The sequence below is a fragment of the Sinocyclocheilus anshuiensis genome, unplaced genomic scaffold (genome assembly GCF_001515605.1).
Source record: "Sinocyclocheilus anshuiensis isolate Anshui unplaced genomic scaffold, SAMN03320099.WGS_v1.1 scaffold64, whole genome shotgun sequence".
NCBI classification, from domain to species: Eukaryota; Metazoa; Chordata; class Actinopteri; order Cypriniformes; family Cyprinidae; genus Sinocyclocheilus; species Sinocyclocheilus anshuiensis.
The window spans coordinates 960,300-985,231 of record NW_015557063.1 but is presented as its reverse complement, the minus strand read 5'-3'; the positions used below and the strand labels follow the sequence as shown (position 1 = coordinate 985,231).

Here is a 24,932-nt window from a genome sequence, read left to right as displayed (position 1 = left end):
AACTCAATGGGCTCAGGGGAGGCGAGAGAGACTCAGACTCCCGATGTAACTTTACCTGTTAGTGTCGCTGTTGGACAATGTTTCTTTAGAAAAACGAGTGATTTATACAGTTTTTAATGTTATATTTTGTAATATTGGCGTTGTTTTATTTTTGTACTACTAATTTTTTCTTATCCAATATTTTGAAGAGAGATATATATATATATATATATATATATATATACAGTATATACACAATTCAATTTTTCTCTGCTTTGCACACATAAAGTTCAATAAAATTACGTTTGAATAAAAATATTTGTTTAGCTATGTAATATATATAATGTATTACATCATGCATGATAAACTATAAAGATTTCACAGTGATTTGATTCTGTAAAGTTTTTTTTGGTGATTATATGTTAATAAATTAAGTGTATCAGCAATCATACATTTCTTAGAAATATATTTTACCTAGGTGACGAGGATCACTCGGTCGCTTTGTGTCAAACTCAAATGCAGTTACGGGGTTTTTGACCAGTGAATGTGTGCAAATGTGCATTTTGTCCGTCATTAAAACGGCGGCGTTACGTTTTCATCACCAGGTGTTTGTTGTAGCTATATGGGCGCGGCGCTCAGTTTCAAATACATAAATTATGAGCCTTTATAGACATAGTGTTTCTTGCGTAAAGAAAACGCTGTACTTATTCAAACAACAAGATCTTTATTTACCCTTGCAGACCTAGTTCAGCTGCTGTGGAACTTCAGTTCATTCAGTACAGATAGAGGGGGTGGAGTTATGAGGTTTACTGACAGTCTGACAAGATTTAGTCACAAGCTCTTTTTAATACCCTTCATTAGCTAAATATTTGTAAAGCAGACAGACAGATGTAAAGGGTGACCAATATCATTGATTTATTGAAGGAAAAAAAAAACACCATCACCAAAAAAAGGGCACTTCGGAGTGTAAGGGCAAAAAGGGCATGCGCTCTGCACAGGTTGAGCCCTACCTGTGCATGTGCCTGCATAAAGGAATATATACTATATAGCAAATCTGAACTGCTTGATTGGATGTATTAATGGAAAATATAAACGTTATTATCGCCCAGCTCTAATCTTCTAAATGCAGATAAGGAATGAAGATATTACGATATTAAAAATATTAACAATGATTTTCTGTAAAGCTGACTTTTAATCAACAAAGATTCACAGCTTCTCTATTTTCACTGACTGTCCTATAACAATAACCACACAAAAAGTGCAAAAATTTCAATATGAACATATAAGAAACTCATCAGATTTGCTTTAATTAGAAGTATCAGCAGTGATTTATTATGAATTTAAGTAAAAAAAACAATTAATGTGTAATATATTTCTTAAACTAGTCATTAAATGTCATTATTTTAATGAACTGGATTATGGACTGGTTCTAATGAAACGAACGTACTCTGTGTATCCCACATCCTCACACACAATAACGGCACAGAACTGAGTCACTGAAGTTTATTTATTAAGCATTTATTTGTCTGTGATGTTTTTGTTCTGCGCTCTCAGCCAGTCCCCCTCCGGGGATATGGCCTAACTTAGCTTTGGTTTGCATTGGTTGTGTTGAGCACCTCGGGAGGGTGTTATTTAGCACTTGACATTAGTCATAGTCAGAAATGTGATTTGGCACCCTCATGTAAAATATGATGGTATGTGTGCCGTGGAGATGTGTGTGTTCCTAGCAATAAAAAGACACTCATTAGGAAAAACAGTGTGAGTGCGTGTATGTGTAAAGTGTGTTTGTCGGGCGGCAGGGTGATCAGTGTAGTCTCCCCCGGTGAGTCTGAGCTCTTAGTGCTGGATTCTGCGGATGGACTGGATCTGAGGGGTCTGGCTGTGGGAACCCCAGTTTCTCCAGTGCTGAAAGTCTCCGCTGTGCCTCTCACACTCCATGATGTACTGCCTTCCCCTGTATCCTGGGAACTCGTAACACACAAAACTACACACATAGATGGAGAAATGAGGGCTAGGTACTTCTGTGCCAAAAGGAGATAATTAAAATACAGAGAAGAGACTCACGCGCCACACTGCACATGCATGGAGCCCACTTCAGGACCACACCATCCCATGGCCTGCAGAGAAGGGTAGTCATCACACAGCTCCACATTGCGGCCCAGGAAGTTCTCCCTCTCGAAGATGGTCATGCGACTGCTCTGGTGAGACTGAGGGGAGAGCGAGAGAGAGATTAACCCCAAATATCCACATATTCAAGTGATTATATCAGTGCTGTTGTTGTTAACTAAAACTATTGAAAAATGTTTCCGTTAATTAAATTAAATCTGAAATTAAAAAAAACTTTGAAATGTTGCCTCTGCAACTAACTGAAATAAAATATGTTTAAGTTAAAGTACCAAAATTACTAATACTAGAACTGAAATAAAAATAAAGCTAAATAGACATATTAACAGACATATAAAACACATATACAAAATATTCACCAGTATATCCATTAAGTATATCCAACGTTACCTGAATACATACAGTATGCTTGCATAAAGCAATATATACCATATATATTTTTTAGGTAGCTGCCGTATTAGCGGCTATTTTTATGGGCTGCTACATGTAAGCCATCCGCCATATTGGAATGGTCACATCCAGTCTGTGAACAATCGAGAGCAAGTTGCCTGTATGTCTACAACCCTACTTATACACATGTATGAATATCTATATCTGCAATAGACCTCAGCAGATGATTTTGCTAAACTAACACAATACAAGACGTAACTGTTCGCTAATATGACTTTAAAAATAAAAGCTATAGTTTAAAAAGCTGTAATACTGAGTTAATACATATTAACAACACAAACCACCACATTCTTACCTGTGAAAGTTTATGCAAATTCTTCAGGAATTTAAATTTCCGTTTTTACAACCAGAGGCTGCTGTTGTGGTATCTCATTGACTGACAAAACTCATTGATTTTTATTGTGAGATGGCAGACACATCGACATGTCAAATGTGGCATCTACCTATACATACTGTATCTATGATATAAACTATATAGCCAATCTCAACTGTTGACCTATTAGGGCTGCTATGTTGAGATCCCATGACCACTCCAATGCAACTTGCTTTATTTCATTAAATCCTGTTATGGAGACTTTCACTTGTTGAATAAATATTACATATTAGCCAGCACAAAATACTGTATACCTTTACGATTTCTAGTATACGAAATGGAATGAATAACTCACAGCACAGTAGACAGGTCTAAAAGACATGAGTCTCTCCACGTGGTAGGACAGGTTTCCACTGTAGGCATCCCAGTGAGGATACTCTCCTCTCTCCGGGATGAACTGCTATCCCTGGAAGTCGTGGTGCTCATAACCCACCCAGCTATTGAGAGAGAGAACATCCAGTCAAACAAGGGCAAACATTACTGGTTGAAAGCTCCCTAGAACATATGTATGGAAGCACACATTCCGTAACTCACGCGCCACTCTCAACGCGAATAGAACGGATGTTGTCGAAGCCACACTCCTGGATGTTGCAGCATTCTGAGGTGAACTCCTGACATTTTCCCTCGAAGTGTTCCTGCTCAAATACAGTCACCTAGAAAAGCAAAAGCACACAGGTAAAGTGTCTTGTGTGATTTTCTTTTTTTGTGTGTGTGTGTTTTCCTATAATATACATGCAAAAGTTCCTCAAACAAATTACTTAAATGAAAATTGAGTTTGTATGCCAGATTAAGGTGATACCATATTCTATTAATCTATTGCATTAGTATAATAACATTTATATATGTGTGTGTGTGTGTTTTTAATGGCATTTAACCTTGAAGAAAGTGGCCATTCCCATGCCATAGTTGATCATGGGCTGCATCATGGCGGATCGAGTGAACCTATACATCTTTTTATCTAAAAAAAAAAACACACATAAAAAACAGACCATAATAAATATCAATTATATTAGTTGCAAATTGTGAAATGAAGTCAAATAAATAACACTTATATGTTAGTAATGAACAAAACAAAACAAGGTAATAAAGGTCAACTGTTCTTTATCATTATTAAAGATTTGAAAAAGTTACTTAAAACAAACAATAATCGATATATTAGATGAATTCGTTACTTTATTAAAAAAGTAGCTATGTAGTAATAAAATGTAGTACAATTTCGCCATTCGCATAATGTGGCCATAAAATGATGTTTGTAAAGTAGGCCATAATAAATGTATAATTGTGCCATGAGCTCCGTGAGATGTAATGGGATCTTACCGTTTTAGTCACTGAGCTCGAGTGTGGCACGCGCCTTAACGCCGGTTTCGCGTGGAGCTTTGAGAGAACCTGGCGCTTCGGTTTTATACCGGCCGCTATTGTGCGCGCGGTGCGCTGAAGTGCGTTCTGATGGGCTCGCGGGACAGACCACAGGGTCGCCAGCTCAGCACATACTATAGAAGTGCCACATGGGTGTTGTGAGCCCATTCACTGGCAAGTGCAGTGCAGTGTTTTGGGTGAAAGCAGGGCACACAAAGGGTTTGGTCCCAGTATGTTCGCGCAGGTCAGCACTCCTGCTCACAATGCGCGCAAAATACTGGGATTAGCTGAGTGAATTTGCTCCAGCTGAGTGTGGGTTTGAAATGAAGTATCTGAGCTGCTATGGGCGCAGTGAGAAAAGTTACATTTTTTAATGCAATTTACCGTTTTTGCTGCAAGGGTATGACATCCAAGACTGGGGAGACCAAATATAAAAAGTAGCTACAATGTGTGATTAAATAAACCCATACTGACCACTTCTGATTTTCACTGGGACATCAATGGTTGGATCAATATATAAATAAATACATATCAGCTGAACCCAACTCAACGTTACAATTAGTTTGAATTCTTTAAAAATCATCCCTTGCCTTGAATGTGCAGTAATGTGAAGGAAAGTCTTACTTTACTTTATCAACATGACCGAATCCATAACTGACCCTAAGGGGAAAATGTTCATTCGTGTTAAATGAACAGATGATTGTTCACTAATGTTTTGTGTTGCACAATGTTTTTATACATTTATATTGTATTTATTTATTTTAGATTTCTGCATGTTGTTATAATAATTATTTACTCTATTTATATAATGATTTGTAGAACAACCATATTTTTTGGTGTATGTTTCCAGGATAACACAAATTTATAAAGTATATTTTAATTTTAATAATTAAATCCTTTTATTTTATTTATTTATTGTTTGTTTGTTTGTCTCCCCAGTGCTACATATATGATACATACTTAGCCCAAAATGTACTGATAATATAAAAATTGTGTAAACCACTGTTAAATCATTGGTAAAGTGGTATAAAAAAGGGCTGCTAGGTGCTGCTTCAATTCCAGTCTCTCTAAAAATAGATTTTTGTCCCCCATATTGTTTATTTATTAGGCTTGAATGTCCAAGCTTGTGTGGTGATATGTTTGAAGTTGGAACTCGGTTGCTGAATTATTTTCCTTTCTGCCTCTCACATATACTTTTTTTCTCACTCTGTGCTGATGATGAGGGGCTTCTTTTCTGTGAAGTATGCTGAACACGGCATGTTTGATTGTTTCAGTGTAATCCTCACAGACTCAGCGCCAGGGTATAAGAGCTGAGAGCACAGTCAGACGCAAACACTCTCAGAGTGAACCCTGGGTACGGACACACACACTCACTGAACACAGGTAAGCAGAATATCCACTCACACATACACATTCAGCTTTAACCTAACAGCTTGGAGAGTATAAGAGGCAAGAAGTTTTGATTTGCATCACCATCATCAACACCAACACACTTCCCTTTGTCCCTACCACTTTGTTTTCCCCAAAGACCCCTTACATCCATTCCAAACATATGTTTTTTGTCTTTTTTATCTCCTAAAACACTTCATCCCTCTCTTCCAGCATCAAATATTTTATAGTGGTCAGCCCTGCCATTTCTTTATTCATTTCTCTCAATCTCAGTTTTATCTCTCATTTCTGAGCCATATTACAGTTATATGAATATTCCTTCTTTTAATTCTCTATTATTAATTTTACCCCAGGTGCCATGTCTTCCAGTGGAGAAAAAAAGACTGCCTCCCAGACCGACGGCAAGGCAGCCCAGAGCAAGAAGTCTGAGATGGGCATGATGTCCTACAGGGTAAAGCTTTCAGATAAACATACACATGTGAATGTCTGCTTGGACATCGATTTAAAATGCTAATAATAGGTTTCTCTCTTTCTATTGGATGTATGTGTTCGACCAGGAGAACTTCCAGGGACGCATGATTGAGATTAACGCTGAGTGCATGAATGTTTGTGAAATGGGCATGGACAGAGTTCGCTCACTACGTGTGGAGTGTGGCCCGTAAGCTGCATCTATATTAAACACGTATGATTTAGAAAGAATAACAGATATCACTCACCTCTTCATGTGCTCTCTGCGGTTTTGTGGGCTTTGAGCAGATGAACTTCTGCGGTGAGATGTACATCCTGGAGAAGAGTGAGTATCCTCGTTGGGATTCTTGGAGCAACTGCCAGAAGAACGACTACCTGCTTTCCTTCAGACCCGTCAGAATGGTGTGTAAATGCTCTCACAACTTTAGGCCCATTATTTGAATGCTTTCACAACGCATTCATCGTGTTTTCTCCTGCAGGACCCTGAGAAGTACAAGATCTGCCTGTATGAGGTGGGCGAGTACAAGGGCCGCAAGATGGAGATCATGGATGATGACGTTCCTAGTCTGTTCTCTTACGGATTCACCGACAGAGTTGGCAGCATCATGGTCAGCTGTGGAACGTAAGTGCAAAGTATCTTTAGCCCAAGGTTTCACTTGGTCAAACTTCTGTGCGCTTGTGGTGATCCCAAAAGCCTGTCAGTACTGACAAACGTGGCTGTCAAGAACTTATTAAACTGTAAACTAGAAGAAATGCTTAGAAGAGATAATATAGATAGATATAAAACATTAACATATCTTGCACAACAAGATGCTTATGAATATTTTTATTTGTTTTTATATTTATAGTATATTTTCCTTTTTATTTTTATTTTAGTTTTGAAAGTTTTAAAGTTTTAGTCATTTTAATTAGTTTTTTATGTCTATATAGTTTTTATTCATTTTTATTTCATCTGTAGTTATTTTAGTACATCAGGTTACTAACGAAAAAGAGTAATGTTGTCTTGGCAACTAGCTGAAATAATATAATTATATTGTAAAAATATTTTATTTATTTATGAAAATCTTATTTTAATGATTTTAGTGTACTATAATAACCCTGATTTAAATATATAAATGAGTTTACATAGTGTATTATCAAGGGTGCGCTAACTAAAAAAGGTTTTTAAAAAAGTATTTTATTTTATTTTTTTCCAAAATGTTTTTTTCATGGTTTTAGTTTATATTTATAGTCTCCATTTTCATTTTAATTTTAGTTAAAGTTTTAGTAAATTTGTTGTGTTTTGTCATTTTAAAAAGTTTTTTTTTTTTTTAAGTCTATATAGTTTTTATTAATTTTATTTCAATACACTAAATGAAAAAGATAAGTTTTGCCTTGGAAACTAGCTGAAATAAAATAATTAAAAATATTTTATTTACAAAAATGTTTTTTATGTTTTTAGTTTAATAACCCTGGTTTAAATTTATAATTGAGTTTATGCATAGTACAGTATCAAGGGAGCACAAACTAACCTCTTTGTTTTCTGCAGCTGGGTGGGCTATCAGTTCCCCGGATACCGTGGCAGCCAGTACCTGCTGGAGAAGGGTGAATACAGACACTTTAACGAGTATGGTGCCCGTTGCCCTCAGTTTCAGTCTGTGAGGCGTATCCGTGACATGCAGTGGCACCCACATGGCTGCTACACCATGGCCAGCAAGTGAGGGCCAGACCAGGAGAGGAAGAGGAGAGGTGGAGCAGAGGGAGAGGGGCACAAGAGGAAGGAGAGGAGGAGAGACATCTGAGAGGCTGCATCTGCCCTGTGTTGCCGTTATGAAGGGGCAGATGTTTTCGGGGTGACAGACACCCTGGCTCACATTGCAGTCTGTGTCTGTCAAGCTGTTAAAGCCCAGCGGGGCTGTGATTCTCCCAGGCCTGTGAGTGTCTCTGTGTGGGATGGAGACACCAATAAAAACACTTCCCTCTTCCTCCCTAGTTCCTCTCCTCTCTTTCTCTCCTGCATGGCTTCTTTTTTTCCTTCCATAATTTATTTCAATTTTTTGTCATCTGTTCTTTCCCCAACTCGAATCCCCCTTTCCCCAGGAGGATGGAAAGAGAGAGGGAGAGATAAAGGGATGAGGAGAGGAAAGCTCCTGTTCCCTAGAAATCTCCCTTTGCCTGCTGTACAGAATCCTGGTCACTTTTGAATAAAATGCTAAAAGCTTGATACCAAACTTTTGTCTTTGTGAATCTGTCATCATGGCTGTCAATAAAAATCATGAGACTTGTGATGAAACTTGCAGTAATAGGAAGGGGGAAAAGGTGCATTTGTGAAACATGTCAGTTTACATGTTGTAGGCTTACATCCTCATTTTTGGCATTTGAATTAAGTAACATTATTTTAATATAACTCACGTGAAATAAGTTTACATCATCTAGCAGCCATTTTGGATGTTTAGTGGACCCCGTTCATCACTGCATCTAACTGATATATATACTGAATTAGATTTAGGGAAAATAAAGCATTTAAATTTTTGTTTTCATGAACAACATGTGAGCTGAACATTCTTTTTTTTAAGACCCAGCCAGAAGATGGCGGTATTTCCATGCATTAATCTTTTTGCACTGACTGGAAACCCGCGTGATGAGCTTACGTCACTCATCTAGGCCTATATATAACAAATATATATATATACACATGGATCGCGGAACGTACCAAAAGAAGGGGGGCTCGGGGTGGTGGGGGTGGTTTTTTGCAGAACTTTGCACACTGGATGAGAAACGGCATTATAATGCATTATAAATGTACCAAATCCTAGTTGTTGTACTACACAAAGTCTGTAAGATTGTACATTAGTCTACATTTGAATAGGCTATTAGAAACAGTAATAGTAGGCTATTAGTTAGATGCCAGATATTATTTATTAAGGTATGACTCTGGATAAGTTATTTTTAGAATAGAGATCACGGTTCTCCCACGATTCTGAAAACAAAAACATTAGACAAAAACAAAATAATATATAGGCTAATTCACTTAGGTTTCTTACAAAATGTTTTATTTAATGTTATAAATTAGTCTAAAATGTTATAAATGAGCCTATTAAAAATAAAAATATGTAAAAAAAAAAAAATATATATTTGAAATAAATGAATGAACTTGATTCGATCGTTTTTGAACGAATCTCTTGATTGAATGAATTAGACATCAAATGTAGCTATTTTAACAGTCACTGGTCGCTACCTACTGGCATAATGTAACATATAGGCCAACAATCTTTATTTGAAGCGTAACATGAGTTCCAAAGGTCAGTTTCTCATTTTGAACGCGGCTGCCGCAACATCAGCTAGATCCGGACTATAAACTTTTATCCCAATACTTTCGTTATTAGTATTTAATGTTTGCAACACAGAAATGTAACCTACTGTGTAGACTGTTTGTGAAGCTGTTTCAAACACAAAGCTTACACGATGAGCGCTGCTCTCTCTGGAACAGTAGAAAGCAGGTTTATTATTTCAAATGTTTAATATATGTAGTGGAATCAAAGTCATAGCAATACGATTGCGTGTGTATAACTCGAGATCGCGATCTTTTAATGATTAATACATATGAGCCTAGAGCCTATGTGTTTTTGTATGTCATAATTTGTACCAGATCTCAAAAGATCCATGTATATACTGTATATATATATATATATATAAAAAGTTATCTATTTTAGATCATTCGTTTACATAAATATAGGCGAATAAAACAGCAGTAACACTTTTGATGTAAAAAAAAAAAAAAAAAAAAAACATTCGTCCGTATACGTACTTAGCCTACATCCCCTACACGTCATACATTCTTGTATTACGTAAATATATGAGCCCACCTCCACCATAGCGTTAAGTGCACTGGTAAAAACTGAAGCGGTGGTCCAAACGGTGCAAAATTACGGTGACGCATTGCTGCCGCACACATATTTTTTTCCCCACTCAGTTATGTCGTAATAACGACATCTTTTCTCGTTAAAACGACATCTTTTCTCGTAATAACGAGATGTTTTCTCGTTAAAACGACATCTTTTCTCGTTAAAACGACATCTTTTCTCGTAATAACGAGATGTTTGTTAAAACGACATCTTTTCTCGTAATAACGACGTTTTCCCGTTATTATAGCGACTGTCCGCGCTGCTGTCGCCACAGTCTGACATAAACGAGGATCTGCACGCTGCTGAAATTATTGAAATACACTGTTTTAAATGTATTTTAATGTAATGGGTTTAATTGTAGCGGCATGTTTATTAGGATTAATCTCCAATCTGTCTACAATACAGTGCTATCCAATAACTGCACTGACCCATGACTCGTTTAGGCTATGATCAGATCAAAACAGTGCTTAATATTTCTTTATTTGAATGACTTAAGTTTGATTTAACAACAAATCGAAATACGAAAAAAAGAAATTAAGAGATTTTATAATAGGCTAATAATAATAATAATAATGATAACAACAACAATAATAATAACATAATAATAATAATAATAATATAGCCCTATTTGTGCGTGGGTGGCCCTATAAACGCCACTTTTTCTCTCAGCCTGTCTTTACTGCCTATCCCATCATACAGAATAAGAGTTCATCTTATGTACCACTCTGCAAATTAGTCACAATAACGTTTCTTCGAACTGTCTGGGCTGCGTTTCCCAAAAGCTTCGTAAACCTAAGAAGTTCGTAAAAACGATCGCACGACTGATCTTAATATTACGGTCTGTTTCCCAAAAGCATCGCAACTTAAGTAGCACGTGAAAATCATCGTAGATCTGCGAGTGCTCTGGAGTAATCGTAAAGTCGTACGATCGTTTTTTCAAGCTTACGAAGCTTTTGGGAAACGCAGCCCAGATCTACGGGTGCTCTAGAGTAATGGTAAAGCCCTAAGTGCATCGTAAGAAGACAGATTTATGCGGTCACCTGCAGGACAATCGGCAGATTACACCTTTAACTTTATTCAGGCGCAATGTGATTATAATATAAAGTGTATAATATACACTTTATTAGTATAATATAATATAATATAATATAATATAATATAATATAATATAATATAATATAATAATAGTTATTATATCCGAGTTGTCTGGAACGTAGATTAGGTTAACATTTCAATAAACGCGCGAGTACTACAATTACGAGCCATTCTATAAGGTGATATTTCAGCACTTGACAAACGGATAGCGACTCATAAGTAGCACTTGAAGCACGGCTACGCGCGATTGCGTTAAGTGCATATTTTGGGAAATGCACGTGAAACAATAACGAACGATCGTAAAATGACTCGTAGAAAACGCTCTTAAGCGCTAAGATCAGTCGTTATCGAGAAACGCAGCCCAGGCGACTCCTAAGTAGCACTTAAAGCACGGCTACGTGCGATTGCGTTAAGTGCATTTTTGGGAAATGCACGTGAAACAATAACAAACGATCGTAAAATGACTCGTAGAAAACGCTCTTAAGCGCTAAGATCAGTCGTTATCGAGAAACGCAGCCCAGGCTTTGCTTTATACTGAAGGAATAGGCAGCGCTGCGCCTGGGTGTGAGCACAAAATACACATGAGCTCAGACGGGAAAGACTGTACAGAACCTCTTGTTGGATTTAGGCTACACGAATTAAATAAACACAAATTTGTTTTCGATTGTTTTATTTAAGTAGACCTTTAGACATAACAAGGTGCGCCAGAAAGCGCTCCCTGTTATTTTACAAAAGCAATTTGTAACGTTTTGTTGTTATTGTGGAAGTATAGAAAATAAAGCAGACATTTCTTTCCTCTGTTATCGTGTAGCCCAAGGGATCGCGCCGGCGCCGCCGAACCGAGAAGAGCAGTGTTGTGCTTCATATGAGATGTATATTTGCAAGAAATATAGCTATACAACAGCCAGACAGCTTGAAGAAACGTTATTGTGACTAATTTGCAGAGCGGTACATGAGATGAACTCTTATTCTGTGTGATGGGATATGCAGTAAAGACAGGCTGAGAGAAACGTGGCGTTTTTAGGGCCGCCCACGCACAAATAGCAAGCTCATTTTTTAACCCACGAACAAAAAATACAAAAAAATCTCATTTTCGTTTGCCAAACAGAACGAAATAATAATAATAATAATAATAATAATTATTATTATTATTATTATTATTAGCCTATTAGAAAATCTCTTAATTTCTTTTTTTTCGTATTTCGATTTGTTGTTAAATCAAACTTAAGTCATTCAAATAAAGAAATATTAAGCCCTGTTTTGATCTGATCATAGCCTAAACGAGTCATGGGTCAGTGCAGTTATTGGATAGCACTATATTGTAGACAGATTGGAGATTAATCCTAATAAACATGCCGCTACAATTAAACCCATTACATTAAAATACATTTAAAACAGTGTATTTCAATAATTTCAGCAGCGTGCAGATCCTCGTTTATGTCAGACTGTGGCGACAGCAGCGCGGACAGTAGCTTAGCTCGCTCACATAATGTAGGCCTACCATATATTTATAATGGGAAAACATAGTTTTTATGACATGTCGTTATTATGATAAAAAAATGTCGTTTTAACGAGAAAACATCTCGTTATTACGAGAAAAGATGTCGTTTTAACGAGAAAACATCTCGTTATTACGAGAAAAGATGTCGTTTTAACGAGAAAACATCTCGTTATTACGAGAAAAGATGTCGTTTTAACGAGAAAACATCTCGTTATTACGAGAAAATATGTCGTTTTAACGAGAAAATATGTCGTTATTACTACATAACTGAGTGGGGAAAAAATATGTGTGCGGCAGCAATGCGTCACCGTACAAAATGACGTGTCTGATTAAATGTCTTTTAAATGCACTGAAAAGAAGTGCACTTCTGTCATCTAGCCTACCGTTCTGTCCGAGTTCAGTCAGATGATACAAGTAACGCAAGCAGGAAGCCTCACATTACCACTTGTTTCTACAAGTCAGACCGTCAAACGTCCAAGGGGCCGGTAAGTGTGCCCAAACAAAAGAAAGCTGAAGTTTGTCAGTACAACTCAACAACCCTTCAGTCAGACGATACCAGTGACGTAAACTGTCACATTACCATTTCTGAAAGACTTTGCATACCGAAAGAAAAAAAAATTAATTGATTTAATGGGTATAAATTGCCATTTTTAAGAAGAAGAGGCATAAACAGGTAATTAACAAACCACTGTAATCAAATGATTTTATTTTATTTTTTAAAAGCACACTACAAATTCAATACACTCGTAATCAGACAAATACATCTTTGAAAATAGGCCTACCAGTTAAACAGTACATTTACAACATTACTCTATTGAACTGAGACATTGCTCTTTTGCATAATAATGCTTATTTAATAAATAAAATGAAACATCATTTTTACAAATTGTATCTCTTGAGGCATGTTGAAAAATTCAGATTGCTGCACCATGTGTCCCTCTTAGAGTCTCATGATGAAAATAAAGTCTCTCTGTGTGGCTTCCATCAGCGTGACATCATCCTCACAAACTCTGGAAAATTGAGTGAGGAAGAACAAAACAAAAAGAAAACAGAAAAGAATATTCAGTTAGGTAAACTAAAAATGTTAAGAAAAGCAAGTATTAGTTGTCATTATTTGTCCATCATTCCTTTACCTTCAAAATCAACAAGTCCGTCCCCATTGAGGTCAGCATCACGAATTATATCGTCAATATCCCCGGAATTCAGCTGCTCCCCCATTAGCTTCTTCATGGCTTCTCTCAGTTCTGTGATGCTGATTTGCCCATCTCCATTGGAGTCAAACTGCACAGCAGTAAATTGCCGTTAAGGCCACTGACAGCTGCAGTCAGCACAGTGGTACATGTGTAAGTGAGTGTGTTTACCTCTTTAAAGGCATCTCTCAGCTCCTTGACTCCAATCATGTCTGCTGTCTCTGCCAGCATTTTGGGGCCCATGAGCTCCACAAAGTCCTCAAAGTCAATTTTACCCCCACCTAAAAAATACAGGAATATATGTCTTCAAATATATATTTTTTTCTTTAATTTAATACAAATGTTTAATATTTATTATTATATATATATTTTTTTTCTTTTTCAAAATTAAAAATGTTAAAAATCCCATTTTTTAACATGGTCTCAGACATTTAAACTATAATACAGTACGATAATGTTTGCATGAAGGCACACAGATCATAAATGCTCTCTGAGGGATGATTTAACTCACCTATTTGTTGACTCAGTTCAATGAGTTCCATCTCTGTTGGCATGTATCCCATCGTCCGCATGCATTCTCCCAGGTCCCTGCAGTTGATGTAGCCTTTGTTCCTATCAAACTCTTTAAAGGCTTCTCTTAGTTCTGCATGAACACAAGGATAGAGGTGATGAAATGCATGAACAGGATGTTTTCTCACTCTTATGTGTGGTTTCTGTGAATACCTTCTATCTCTTCTGGCCGCAGTTCCCTGTCCTGTTAAATTAAGACGGATAAGAAAGATGTTAAACACTGATGCATTTGAAGACATGTCTCTGTTTGACATTATCTCTCTGAATCATCAAATAGACTCAAACAAAACACTTGGGTGGGGATGTGGAAATGAGAAAGTTGTTTGAGGACTGGTAATGTAGTGAAATGGGTAGTCACTAGATTATAAGTGAAAGTTGCCTGACAGCAGCAAAAAGATAAGTAGATTTGGGGGTTTAACTTGAGGAGGACCCAGAGAAAGACACAACACATTGTCCAGAGAGAGGATGAGGTTAAACGGAGTGCCATATGAGAAAATCCCACATGATTCTCTTTTCCATTTACAGCTTTGTGTATAATACCCAATACCATATAGTACACACACACGCATTCGTATAAACCGGTGCATTACATATGCCAGAAATCCAGTGCTAAATCCGTTAGTTAACCAAGTATCCTCACATGTCTTTTTAATACAAAGCATTGTTAAAATGTGTCATTCATCTCAACAAGAGATGTTTTTTATGGATAAATTATATATTTATTTATACATATTACATAGAATATCAGTGTTGAAAAAATTGTGCTGCTTAATTTTTAATTCATATAGATAGATTTTTTTTGTGTGAATAAAATGTCAAAATATGAGTGAAATAATATTCCATTGTCATTCATTCAGCATAACAGATATGTTTACGTAAAAATGAAGGAGCCACTCAGATTTGAGGACCAGAAGCAACTATTTTATTTATGTATGTATATGTGTGTGTGTGTGTGTGTGTGTGTGTGTGTGTGTGTGTGTGTGTGTGTGTGTGTGTGTGTGTGTGTGTGTGTGTGTGTGTGTGTGTGTGTGTGTGTGTGTGTGTGTGTGTGTGTGTGTGTGTGTGTGTGTGTGTGTGTGTGTGTGTGTGTGTGTGTGTGTGTGTGTGTGTGTGTGTGTGTGTGTGTGTGTGTATATATATATATATATATATATATATAATCCTGAAAAAAAAGTATATATTAAGAAAGATAATGTGACACTGAAGAATGGAATAATTTCTGCTGAAAATTTCACATTTAACTAATAAATTACAATTTAACTGTTTACTGTATTTTTGATCAAATATTTGTGGCCTTGGTGAGTATAAGAGATAAAATCGTACTTGTATATGTGTGTGTGTGTGTGTGTGTGTGTGTGTATATATATATATATATATATATATATATATAATCCTGAAAAAAAAGTATATATTAAGAAAGATAATGTGACACTGAAGAATGGAATAATTTCTGCTGAAAATTTCACATTTAACTAATAAATTACAATTTAACTGTTTACTGTATTTTTGATCAAATATTTGTGGCCTTGGTGAGTATAAGAGATAAAATCGTACTGTTCCCACGTACTGTTTGAGTGGTAGCGTAGTTTTTATGGCGGCCAAACAAATCAAACAATCAGCTTTTTTTTTTACCACTTTAAGGTTGCATAAAGAATTACATTTCTTTCAACTGTCCGCATGATCTTTTACATCACACTAGAGGAGGGAGTGAAATGTGGATGATTGACAACGATGATGAGATAACTGCTGAAATAGCTCAGATGATCTTCTGGATGAATGCAAGGGGAGAATGTAGATGCTGAAACACTGTGTTTTCAGTTTTTCATTGTACATACGAGCTGTGACTTTGCGAAGCCCTGTCTTAGGAAGATGCATGCTGGTCCAACGATGTTATGCAGCATGGTGCAGTTTTGGACTAGTGCATTCAGAGGCCCCTTAAACTCAGAAGTTACTTCATTTTCTCCATCTGCTTCTCCGGGTGGGCGGGGCCCTGGCACCACTGGCCCAGCCCCTTTACCCTCAGCCACACCCCTAGGGTGGGGCCATATTTTACTTGAGACATAATCTAATTAAGCACAGTTTAGTCAATTTGTTTGATACGTCCTTAAACTACTGAAGTATTATAATTTTACTGAAATACTGATTACTATCTTTACAATATATCTAAGAGTTATTAAGTTTTAAAGTATGATTCCTCTCCCACTCATTTCAATATTACAATTAACACAAAAACACAGTCCCCCGGTATATAGGCCCTGACCTTTAAATATGTTTCTCTTACCTTTTTTATTTTGTTTTTCAGGGATGGTTTGGTGCAGTTTCCCATGCCTTAGTCCTCAGTGAAGATTCCCACCTCTCCTCTTCTGCCCTTTTTATATAATTAATTTATCGAGTGGACTGACAATACAACACTCACCTGCTTCCATATTAAGCTACTTAAAAGTCCACATTGTTTAGTTTCGAAAACCAACCCAACAAATGTAACTATAAACCTTTGCATTCTTTCTCATCTCAGACCCTTCTCTTATAACTATCCGACAAAGCAAAAGCAAAATACAAATAACATTATGTTTCATAAAACAAGCATACTTTTACCTATTCTTGTCATCTTCATATCTCGCTTAATCAAGCTCCACGTCTCTCCCTCTCTTCCCTATCCACTCACTTTCCTCACAGATGGCAGTCCCATGCAAATGATTTAATTTGCAAGCTGAAAGAGAGGGATGCAGAGTAGGAGGGGGACGTAAGGGAGGGTGAGAATTAGATGAGAAAATTAGAAGCTTTTTTAACCCCCCCCCCCTCTATTTCAGATTAAAGTCGGAGAGCCATAGGATGATGTACAGAGAGGGAGAAAAAGAGAACAAGGAGATTCGAGGAGAAGCAAATAATAAGTGCAAGAAAGAGCAGTGGTCGATTAATCTGCGATATTTATCCATTTTGCTAATATTTTTCAATGACTAATATTTTTATTTTTCAGAGAGTTTGAAGTACATATTGTGCGAAATAAGTGTGCATTTAATTCACACTGTATTGCTCAACATTAAAATATCATTAAATTATTTGACGTGACACCACATTTTAAATCTGGTTTTCAAAATTTAATAACAAATCAAATATTAAAATGATTTAAAAAAGAATAAATTATTTAAAAAGTAAAAACAAAGTTTCAAGACTTTTAACATTTTTAAACAAAGAAACATTATACAAAATAAAGAAAAAATAGTAGTGAAAATACTGAAGTAAACAATTGTGTACTATTACTAGGTCACTCATCAAATAACATTTGTGACTGCTCATGCAGACTCCCTTTGTGTTCTTACGTTGCAGCACAAGATGATCATCTCAAAATCATGCTGGAGAACATGATCATCAGGCTTTAGCCAAACCTGTGGAGTCCATTATTAAAGCAAAACAAAGACAAACCAAACACTAAGACATTCTGAAATTCATGTTTACTCAATTTACTCAAATTGTTGTGCTCTGAATATAATTTTCGATAAAAATTGCAGCATTTTTATTAGTGTTCTCAGATATTACAACCATTATAGGTAGACCACTAAGAAAGAGTTCTTAGCTTGTAGCATTACTATGAAGAAGATGACAGAGAAAGAGAAATGAAGAATACAGAAGGTTAAAAAAAAGAAACTGATTATGTCTTTTCATCACTGAGGTTAAAGTTGTGTGTGTGCGCGTGTGATAATCCCGGACTAATCAGAACACACCTTTGGGAAGATGAACAGAGAACCACTCTTTAATCCGCACTCATATTTTAGTAAAACCCAGTGACATTGCCCTGTGTTACCAGCCTGTCAGAACTATAATCTACTCTAATCCACACACACATACTTGTTCGAGTATTAAAATGTTTTTCTGTGCCAACATTATGGTTTGTTGTTTTCAAAAAAGATCAGCAAATAGATGAATGCTACTTTTTATTGTATAATATAGTGTATAATAATAACCATCATGACGGAAGTGGGGTTTGTATGAGGAGGAATCTGTTTAAGTCGGCATTTTTGGGCCAACAGATTAGAATCAAGTCAGACGAGGTCACTCTATGAGCAGCAGAGCATTGTGGGACTGGAGTGTTCACTAGCAATCATATAGCGTTCTGTGTGTGTAGTGACAGAGAGACACATCAGGACAGTTTGGTTTGTTTTAGAATGAGGATCTTAAAGTAGTGGCCACTAGGAGGTCCTGCCAGTCTGCAAAATATTTGATTTATATTATATAAAATACTAAAACATGTTTTTAATATTTAAAATATTTATGTAATTTTGCAAACAATAAAGTTTTTTTCCTCACACATCATAAATAGGTCTTGACATGTACATGAAAATCTAAATATGCCTTTATGTTTTAGAAAGTGGATGCCTCACAATCATCTTATTTGGGGGTCCTTGGCATCAAATCGTTTTAAAGTCCCTTTCCTAAACTACTATCTTTAAAGCTGTGTTAATAGCTATATAGAATCTATTAAAATTCATTGTGATAAAAAAACACCTTAATTTGTTGCCATAAATCAACTGGCCAGAGATGGAAAATAAAACCTAGCTATCAACCTCTCCGTAGTTTGAGAGCCTTGTTTTTGAAGACTGCCATATGTGTAGTGGGGACTTAATTTATTATTAAATTGATTTTTAAATAAAACACTGTCTTTTGCTTACCCTCCCATTTAGGTGGAGAGTAACTTTTATTTATTGACTTAAAGATAATCAGATGTCAGACTAGTCAACCTAAACTATGTGTTAACTCTTTTATCTAACAATACTCATTCTCAAAGGACATAAACTAATGGATAGAGTTTCAGTGAATGCTCTAAAGATAATTACTGTGCAGATGTAAATTATAAATACAAATGTAACCTATAATAATTTATTATTTTTATTTGTATTTTTAACTTCATGTGAGTATAAGCAAGAAAAGTTGTTAATACACAGCTTATGCAATGACTCAGTGAATGCATTATCCTAAATTAGTGTGTAGCTATCTATGTCTCCAAGCCAATTAAATAATTATGACAATACAAGCAATGATCCCTCTTCCAGAAAGGTAAGTGGGCAAGATTGGGTTTCTAGTGTGCTCACTGTTGGTGATCAAGCTCAATATCAAGTGATAAGCACTGGATGCAAGCCGCTGGTGATTCAAGCTCAATATCAAGTGATTAGCACTGGATGCAAGGTTATCCTAGTGTGGGAATGCAACACCACAAGGCTAAGACCAGGTCATGAGCGGGTGAACCACAAGGGGACAGATGTGCTTGTTAGGACAGCTCCTTAACCTGTCATCTCATGCCTGACAGTCACCTAACCAGTGGTGTAGTCGGGGCCTTACGCAAGTATACGCCGTATGCTTACTTTTTTTCCCCGGGATGTTTGCGTATTACGACTTCTAAGGATCAATATTCGCGTATACCCTCGGTATACCCACTTGTTTTGTTGCTTCGCAAGTCCGTAATCTACTGTCATGTAGCTTCCCCTTTAATGGTGTCCCATACTGCTGTGTGAAATTCGTGATTCTTTGTAATTGGTGCAATATCACTTCTGTCATTCAACGCCGCTCATTGTCGCTCGCGCTTGGTGTTTTGAGCAGCACTGAGCGCAGTTCTCATGCTGCAACAGTGGATACACGCCGTAAGGAAATATGGTAGTGAGTGCACGGATTTGAGTGGACATTCTCTCGTTAGTAGCCTATCGAAAAAGGAAGCCCAATATGATAGTGCGGCCACGACGTGAAACAATTACTTTCGAATATTTTTACTAACACCCCGACCCGAGCCTCCGTTACATAAAATATAGATCTAACAGAGGAATGAGCCGTATGCAGTTACTGAAGGGAGAGAGAGAGCAGAAGAGAGCGCGTGAATGTGAATTACTCGCATATGACCGGCTTTCCCAACTATTTTATTGATAAAGTCTTTGTGTGTTAGAGAGAGAACACGCTGTCCAACAATTAATGCCACGGATCCCCAAATATAATCCCTTAGTCACTATAGTGTTGTCTGCTAACTTAGCTGAGTATTAAACTGCTAGCAACTGTTAGACTATCAGGAGCACCCCATTATTATCATGTCAGAATACTATATGCTAAAGGACATCATACTGTAAAGTTACATTAATACATTTAGCAGACAGATATTCGCATGGATTTATAGTTTAGGTAAGGAGGGAGAGCAGACAGCAAAACAAAAATATGAGTCAATTCAATAGTGTGTTCAGTAGGCTATTAGGATTTTTCAATTAAGGTATTGCACTAATTTTTATAAATAGGCACTTAAACACAATTTTTTTATATATATATTTGTATGAAAAATAGGTTTGTTACATCTTGGGTATTTAAGTCATTTTAAGATAAATAACATTCTGTGCAAACAAATTAAAATGAGGTGGTTGTTTTGCAACTAGATGGACACAGTTCTGTTCATAACGGTAGACCTGCTGGTGAAGAAGTGACAGGTACAAGAAAAACACACACATATACACAAGGGATGGACAGAGATATTGGGGGAAATGAAGAAACGGAAAATGGAAGTGAAGGTGCAGTTCAAGAATGGGGTAATATTGCTGGGTAATAGTAAACCACTTTTTTCTTTAGGACTACACCACTGCACCTAACCACCTATCTGCTAATGAAGTTAAGTCGCTCTGGGACACAAGTACCTTCCCAGAATATTAACGTCATATATTCGAAAAGAAGAATTTTCGAGGCAACCAAAAAAATGTACTTCATGTGGTATGTACTTCATCTAAATTAACTGGGTTCAATTAAAAATATGACTGAATAGTAAACTGAATTATAGTTATTATCATTATCTAAAACTAAAAATAAAATATGAAATAAAATTTAATAAGCAAAACATGTAAACAAAAGTTAGAAATGCTGTAACTAACTGAAGAAAGTATAACTAAAACTAAGTTTAACTTTAAACTAAAAACTAAAACAACTAAACCTGAATTAGTAATGCTTGATAAAAACTAATAAAACTGACTAAACCAAATCACAAAATTATTAAAAATGAAAGTAAAATTAAATAAAAACTAAGAAGAAAAAAAATCTTCAAAATATTAATAAGACTATAATTATATATGAATAACACTAAATAACACGGTGACTTAATCAGCCTGACTTTGCTCCAGTGAAATTATTTTAAATAATATTTTGACTTAAAATTGACTTCAAATTTTGAGTTAAACTACACAACATGATACTATGTTTTTGAAAAAAAATTTTCATTGCATTACCAATTAGATTCATCCAAGGGTACCATACAGGTGAAATATACAGCTAGTCATATATCATGACGGATATGTTACCATTGAATCAAAATAAATGTAGGGTCTGACACTGAGCTTCAAGGTTTTCAAGCTGTAACAGTGTAACAGTTACTCTCACAGTGAGTGTCACTTACAATAGAAAAGAAATGAGTTGGCGGAGCTCAACAAGGCACCATCCGTATCATGTACCAACAATGTTACCTAACAGAGCAGGGACAAGGAATGCCCATCAGCATAGACCTGCTAGGGCCTTCAGTAATTTGATGTATAGCCACTCTAGTTCTATTACGAATAGGCTATAAGCAGTTTTGGTTGTAATAACACAACAAAGAATGTGAAAAACTAAGTTAGTTTTGGATCACAGTGAGACTGCTGTAGCGTCTGGACCAATCAGAAACACAATTTTTCATTTGATTTAACAAATCGACCCTGAGAGGTCAAGTAAATATCTACAGCGGATCTAAATATGTATAAATAATTATAACTAGTTATGATTAATTATTCATATTTCCCCATGAGCTGATTCGCTACACTGCTATATAGGTAGAAGGGCATGAAATGGCAGTATGTGTTTGTGATATGAATTGTGTTCTCTTACTTGGCCAAAAACAGAATCCACGATAGGTCTGAGGTCGAGTTCCTCCTTCTCCTTCTGTTCCCCAGTCTCAACAGGCTCCTCCTCATCTTCCTCCTCACCATCTCCACTTCTGCTGGGTGGATGGAGGGGCTGATTCTTTCTCTGTCCCATTTTAGGTCTTGAATTACTGTTAAATACCTCCACCACACCCATTTCAACTTGCTTCCTCTGTTTCTCCACCTTCTTCTTGATTGCGGCCTGGACCTGTCAGAAGACACAGGAGGTCAGACATCCTAAACCAAGCTGATGATTAATCAGCAACCGGGGACATTTACATAGCTAATTATAACATAATTGCAATTATAATCTGCGTAATGGGAGTGAAGGACACATAAGGTTTGATTAGAGTCATTTGAGATGCGGCTAGCCTCGCCTGAAATTTAGGCGAGAGTAGGCGGCTGCGGTGAGGGGAGGAGTGAATGAAAGATATAACACCAACATGTCAGAAAAAAACAATAAAAAAACAGAATCACTAGGCTCATTTAAGATGCGGCTAGCCTCGCCTGAAATTTAGGCGAGAGTAGGCGGCTGCGGTGAGGGGAGGAGTGAAATAAGCGCAGTCAAGACGGACAGATCTGACCTCTCAAAGTGGTAAAAAATTGACAAACCCAGCAATTGGGTTGTTTTGACCCAGCGGTTGGGTTAAATGTTTAACCCAACCTTCTGGGTAGTAACCCAACCGCTGGGTCAAAACAACCCAATTGCTGGGTTTGTCCATTTTTTACCCAGCACTGGGTTGTATTTAACCCAGCATTTTTTAGAGTGACGAGATCAAGGCGGAAATCACGTTATTCACACTCATGCGCTGTGCTGCTAATGAACATTATATATTTTCAGTTTTGTTGCTTTTATATGAAAACAAATATGATGAACAAGACACTCATAGTACTTGCTATTTATTCAATTCGAAAGACATATTTATCACCCATTTTTACTTTAATACAAACATGTATTTTAGAATTTTTTAGAAATATGAGAACAATCACATATCTCACACAGAGATCGCACTGTCATAGTGTTTGGGAATATTCATGCATAATTTAAACATAATCACATGATATCAGATAAAAAAATTAAACATTTTATTGGAGAACACAACATCAAGGTTGTTTGAACCGGTGAACATTAATCTGTGTCGTCTGCGACAGCGAGTCGTTTCCCATCGGGCTTTTGATCAGTGCTGCTGGGGGAGATCAACTGCGCTCGACTGCCCGGCAGACTCGCTGTCGCGAGAGATTTTTGTCGGCGTGACATCAAAGCAAGGCAGACTTCCCTCGGACACATTTCTAACCGGCATGCATCTTGCGGTGATCACCGGTGATCGGTTCTGGGCAGATTTTGCTCATCTCAAACGAGCCTAATTTCTACGGACACTGCAACGGTCCTAATAATGACATTAAGCTCTCTGGTGTCTTTTATTTATTTATTTTTTTAACAGGATTCTACATAGGCTAATGCATCCAAAATGTAAAAATATGTTATCTACTTTACTTTACTGCAACCCACCAATCCTGCAGGATTAAAGTTTGCATTCTTTTAATTCATCTAAGAGGCCACACCAATCTTCTATTGGTCACGTTTTCGCGTGATCAAACGTGAACTTTAGAATGCAGCGAAATTCGCATGAGCTTTTGCTTTCTCTCTTCTACATTTGCATGAGTATGAATGGAAGTCGATGGAATGAAAAGTGTAGTGTGACCGGCCCTTCAGCCAATCAAATTTGACTGTATTGTTTCGTACTGTAACGCATGCTTCACAACACATAATTTTACTAATCCAGTAAAATTACATATTAAACTTTTATCTTAACCGTTAAGTATAATTTCAGTCTAAATCTGCACTAAATAGAACTGCAAAAATACTGATTGTTTTCAAAAAAGGTTTAGGCCTTTCAAAAAGGTTTACAATTCCTTTGTCTTCTATTGGTTGGACAAACAGATGGCCCCACCCCCAGATTTATGTCATTGATTGTGCCAGACTCGTCAGAGTGCTCAAACAAAACAGGGCAATGCTCTGATCGTGTCAGAGTTTACACTTTTCATGGAAATCAATCCACCAATGGTTTAGGTATTGTTGTCTGTGCATATTAAGATGGGATAAAGGAAAATATTACAAAAATGACTCACTTTGCCTTTTAAGCAGATTATATTCAGAACGTAATATTTTAAAGACAAATGTCTATAAAACGCACATAGAAGTACATGCATGCACGACTCTACCTGTTTGGCTGTTCTCTCCGGTGAAGCGCTCATGCCGCCGGTACCTGCCCCTCCTGCTGATCCTTCTCGAATAATCATGAACATCCCTGCAACAATGGCACGCTCTCTCTTTCTCTTCCTCTCTTTTCTCTCTCTCTCTCTCTCTCTCTCTCTCTCTCTCTCTCTCACACACACAGTAAGACAACACCTGTTTTACCCCTACCAGTATGGGCCTATCTGAGTTTCTTCCATGCAATTACAATTGTTACTCTCCTGTGAATTTTTCAGAAATGTTTTCAGTAACTCAAGCTGAATTAGAAAGACCTGGCAAATGTAGTAATTGTTCTTTAAAAACCAGAAGAAATCAATGTAAAACTCTTTCTGTTTTTCCACATCTTTCAGTCTATACTGATGCCTTTCTCTCTCTGTCAGACTCTAGCATCT

At 36.7% G+C, this 24,932-nt stretch overlaps 2 protein-coding genes and 1 pseudogene across 2 annotated transcripts; 1 reads left to right on the top strand and 2 right to left on the bottom strand.

Annotated features, from left to right (window-relative positions):
• Nucleotides 1-1,468: 1,468 nt before the first annotated feature.
• LOC107676537 (beta-crystallin A1-like) lies at nucleotides 1,469-4,347 on the bottom strand (annotated as a pseudogene).
• Nucleotides 4,348-5,562: 1,215 nt separating this feature from the next.
• Nucleotides 5,563-8,339, top strand: LOC107676536 (beta-crystallin B1-like). The gene is made up of 6 exons (XM_016471104.1): nucleotides 5,563-5,665; nucleotides 6,025-6,122; nucleotides 6,211-6,329; nucleotides 6,409-6,541; nucleotides 6,619-6,761; nucleotides 7,668-8,339. The coding sequence occupies exons 2-6, from the start codon at nucleotides 6,030-6,032 to the stop codon at nucleotides 7,837-7,839; spliced, it is 660 nt and encodes a 219-aa protein (XP_016326590.1). The 5' UTR covers nucleotides 5,563-5,665; nucleotides 6,025-6,029; the 3' UTR covers nucleotides 7,840-8,339.
• Nucleotides 8,340-13,374: 5,035 nt separating this feature from the next.
• LOC107676550 (calcium-binding protein 2-like) lies at nucleotides 13,375-24,683 on the bottom strand. Its single transcript, XM_016471128.1, has 7 exons — nucleotides 24,510-24,683; nucleotides 22,252-22,494; nucleotides 14,533-14,563; nucleotides 14,321-14,452; nucleotides 13,981-14,090; nucleotides 13,753-13,900; nucleotides 13,375-13,629 (listed from the first exon to the last, which is right to left on the bottom strand). The coding sequence occupies exons 1-7, from the start codon at nucleotides 24,591-24,593 to the stop codon at nucleotides 13,604-13,606; spliced, it is 774 nt and encodes a 257-aa protein (XP_016326614.1). The 5' UTR covers nucleotides 24,594-24,683; the 3' UTR covers nucleotides 13,375-13,603.
• Between the last annotated feature and the right edge of the window lie 249 nt (nucleotides 24,684-24,932).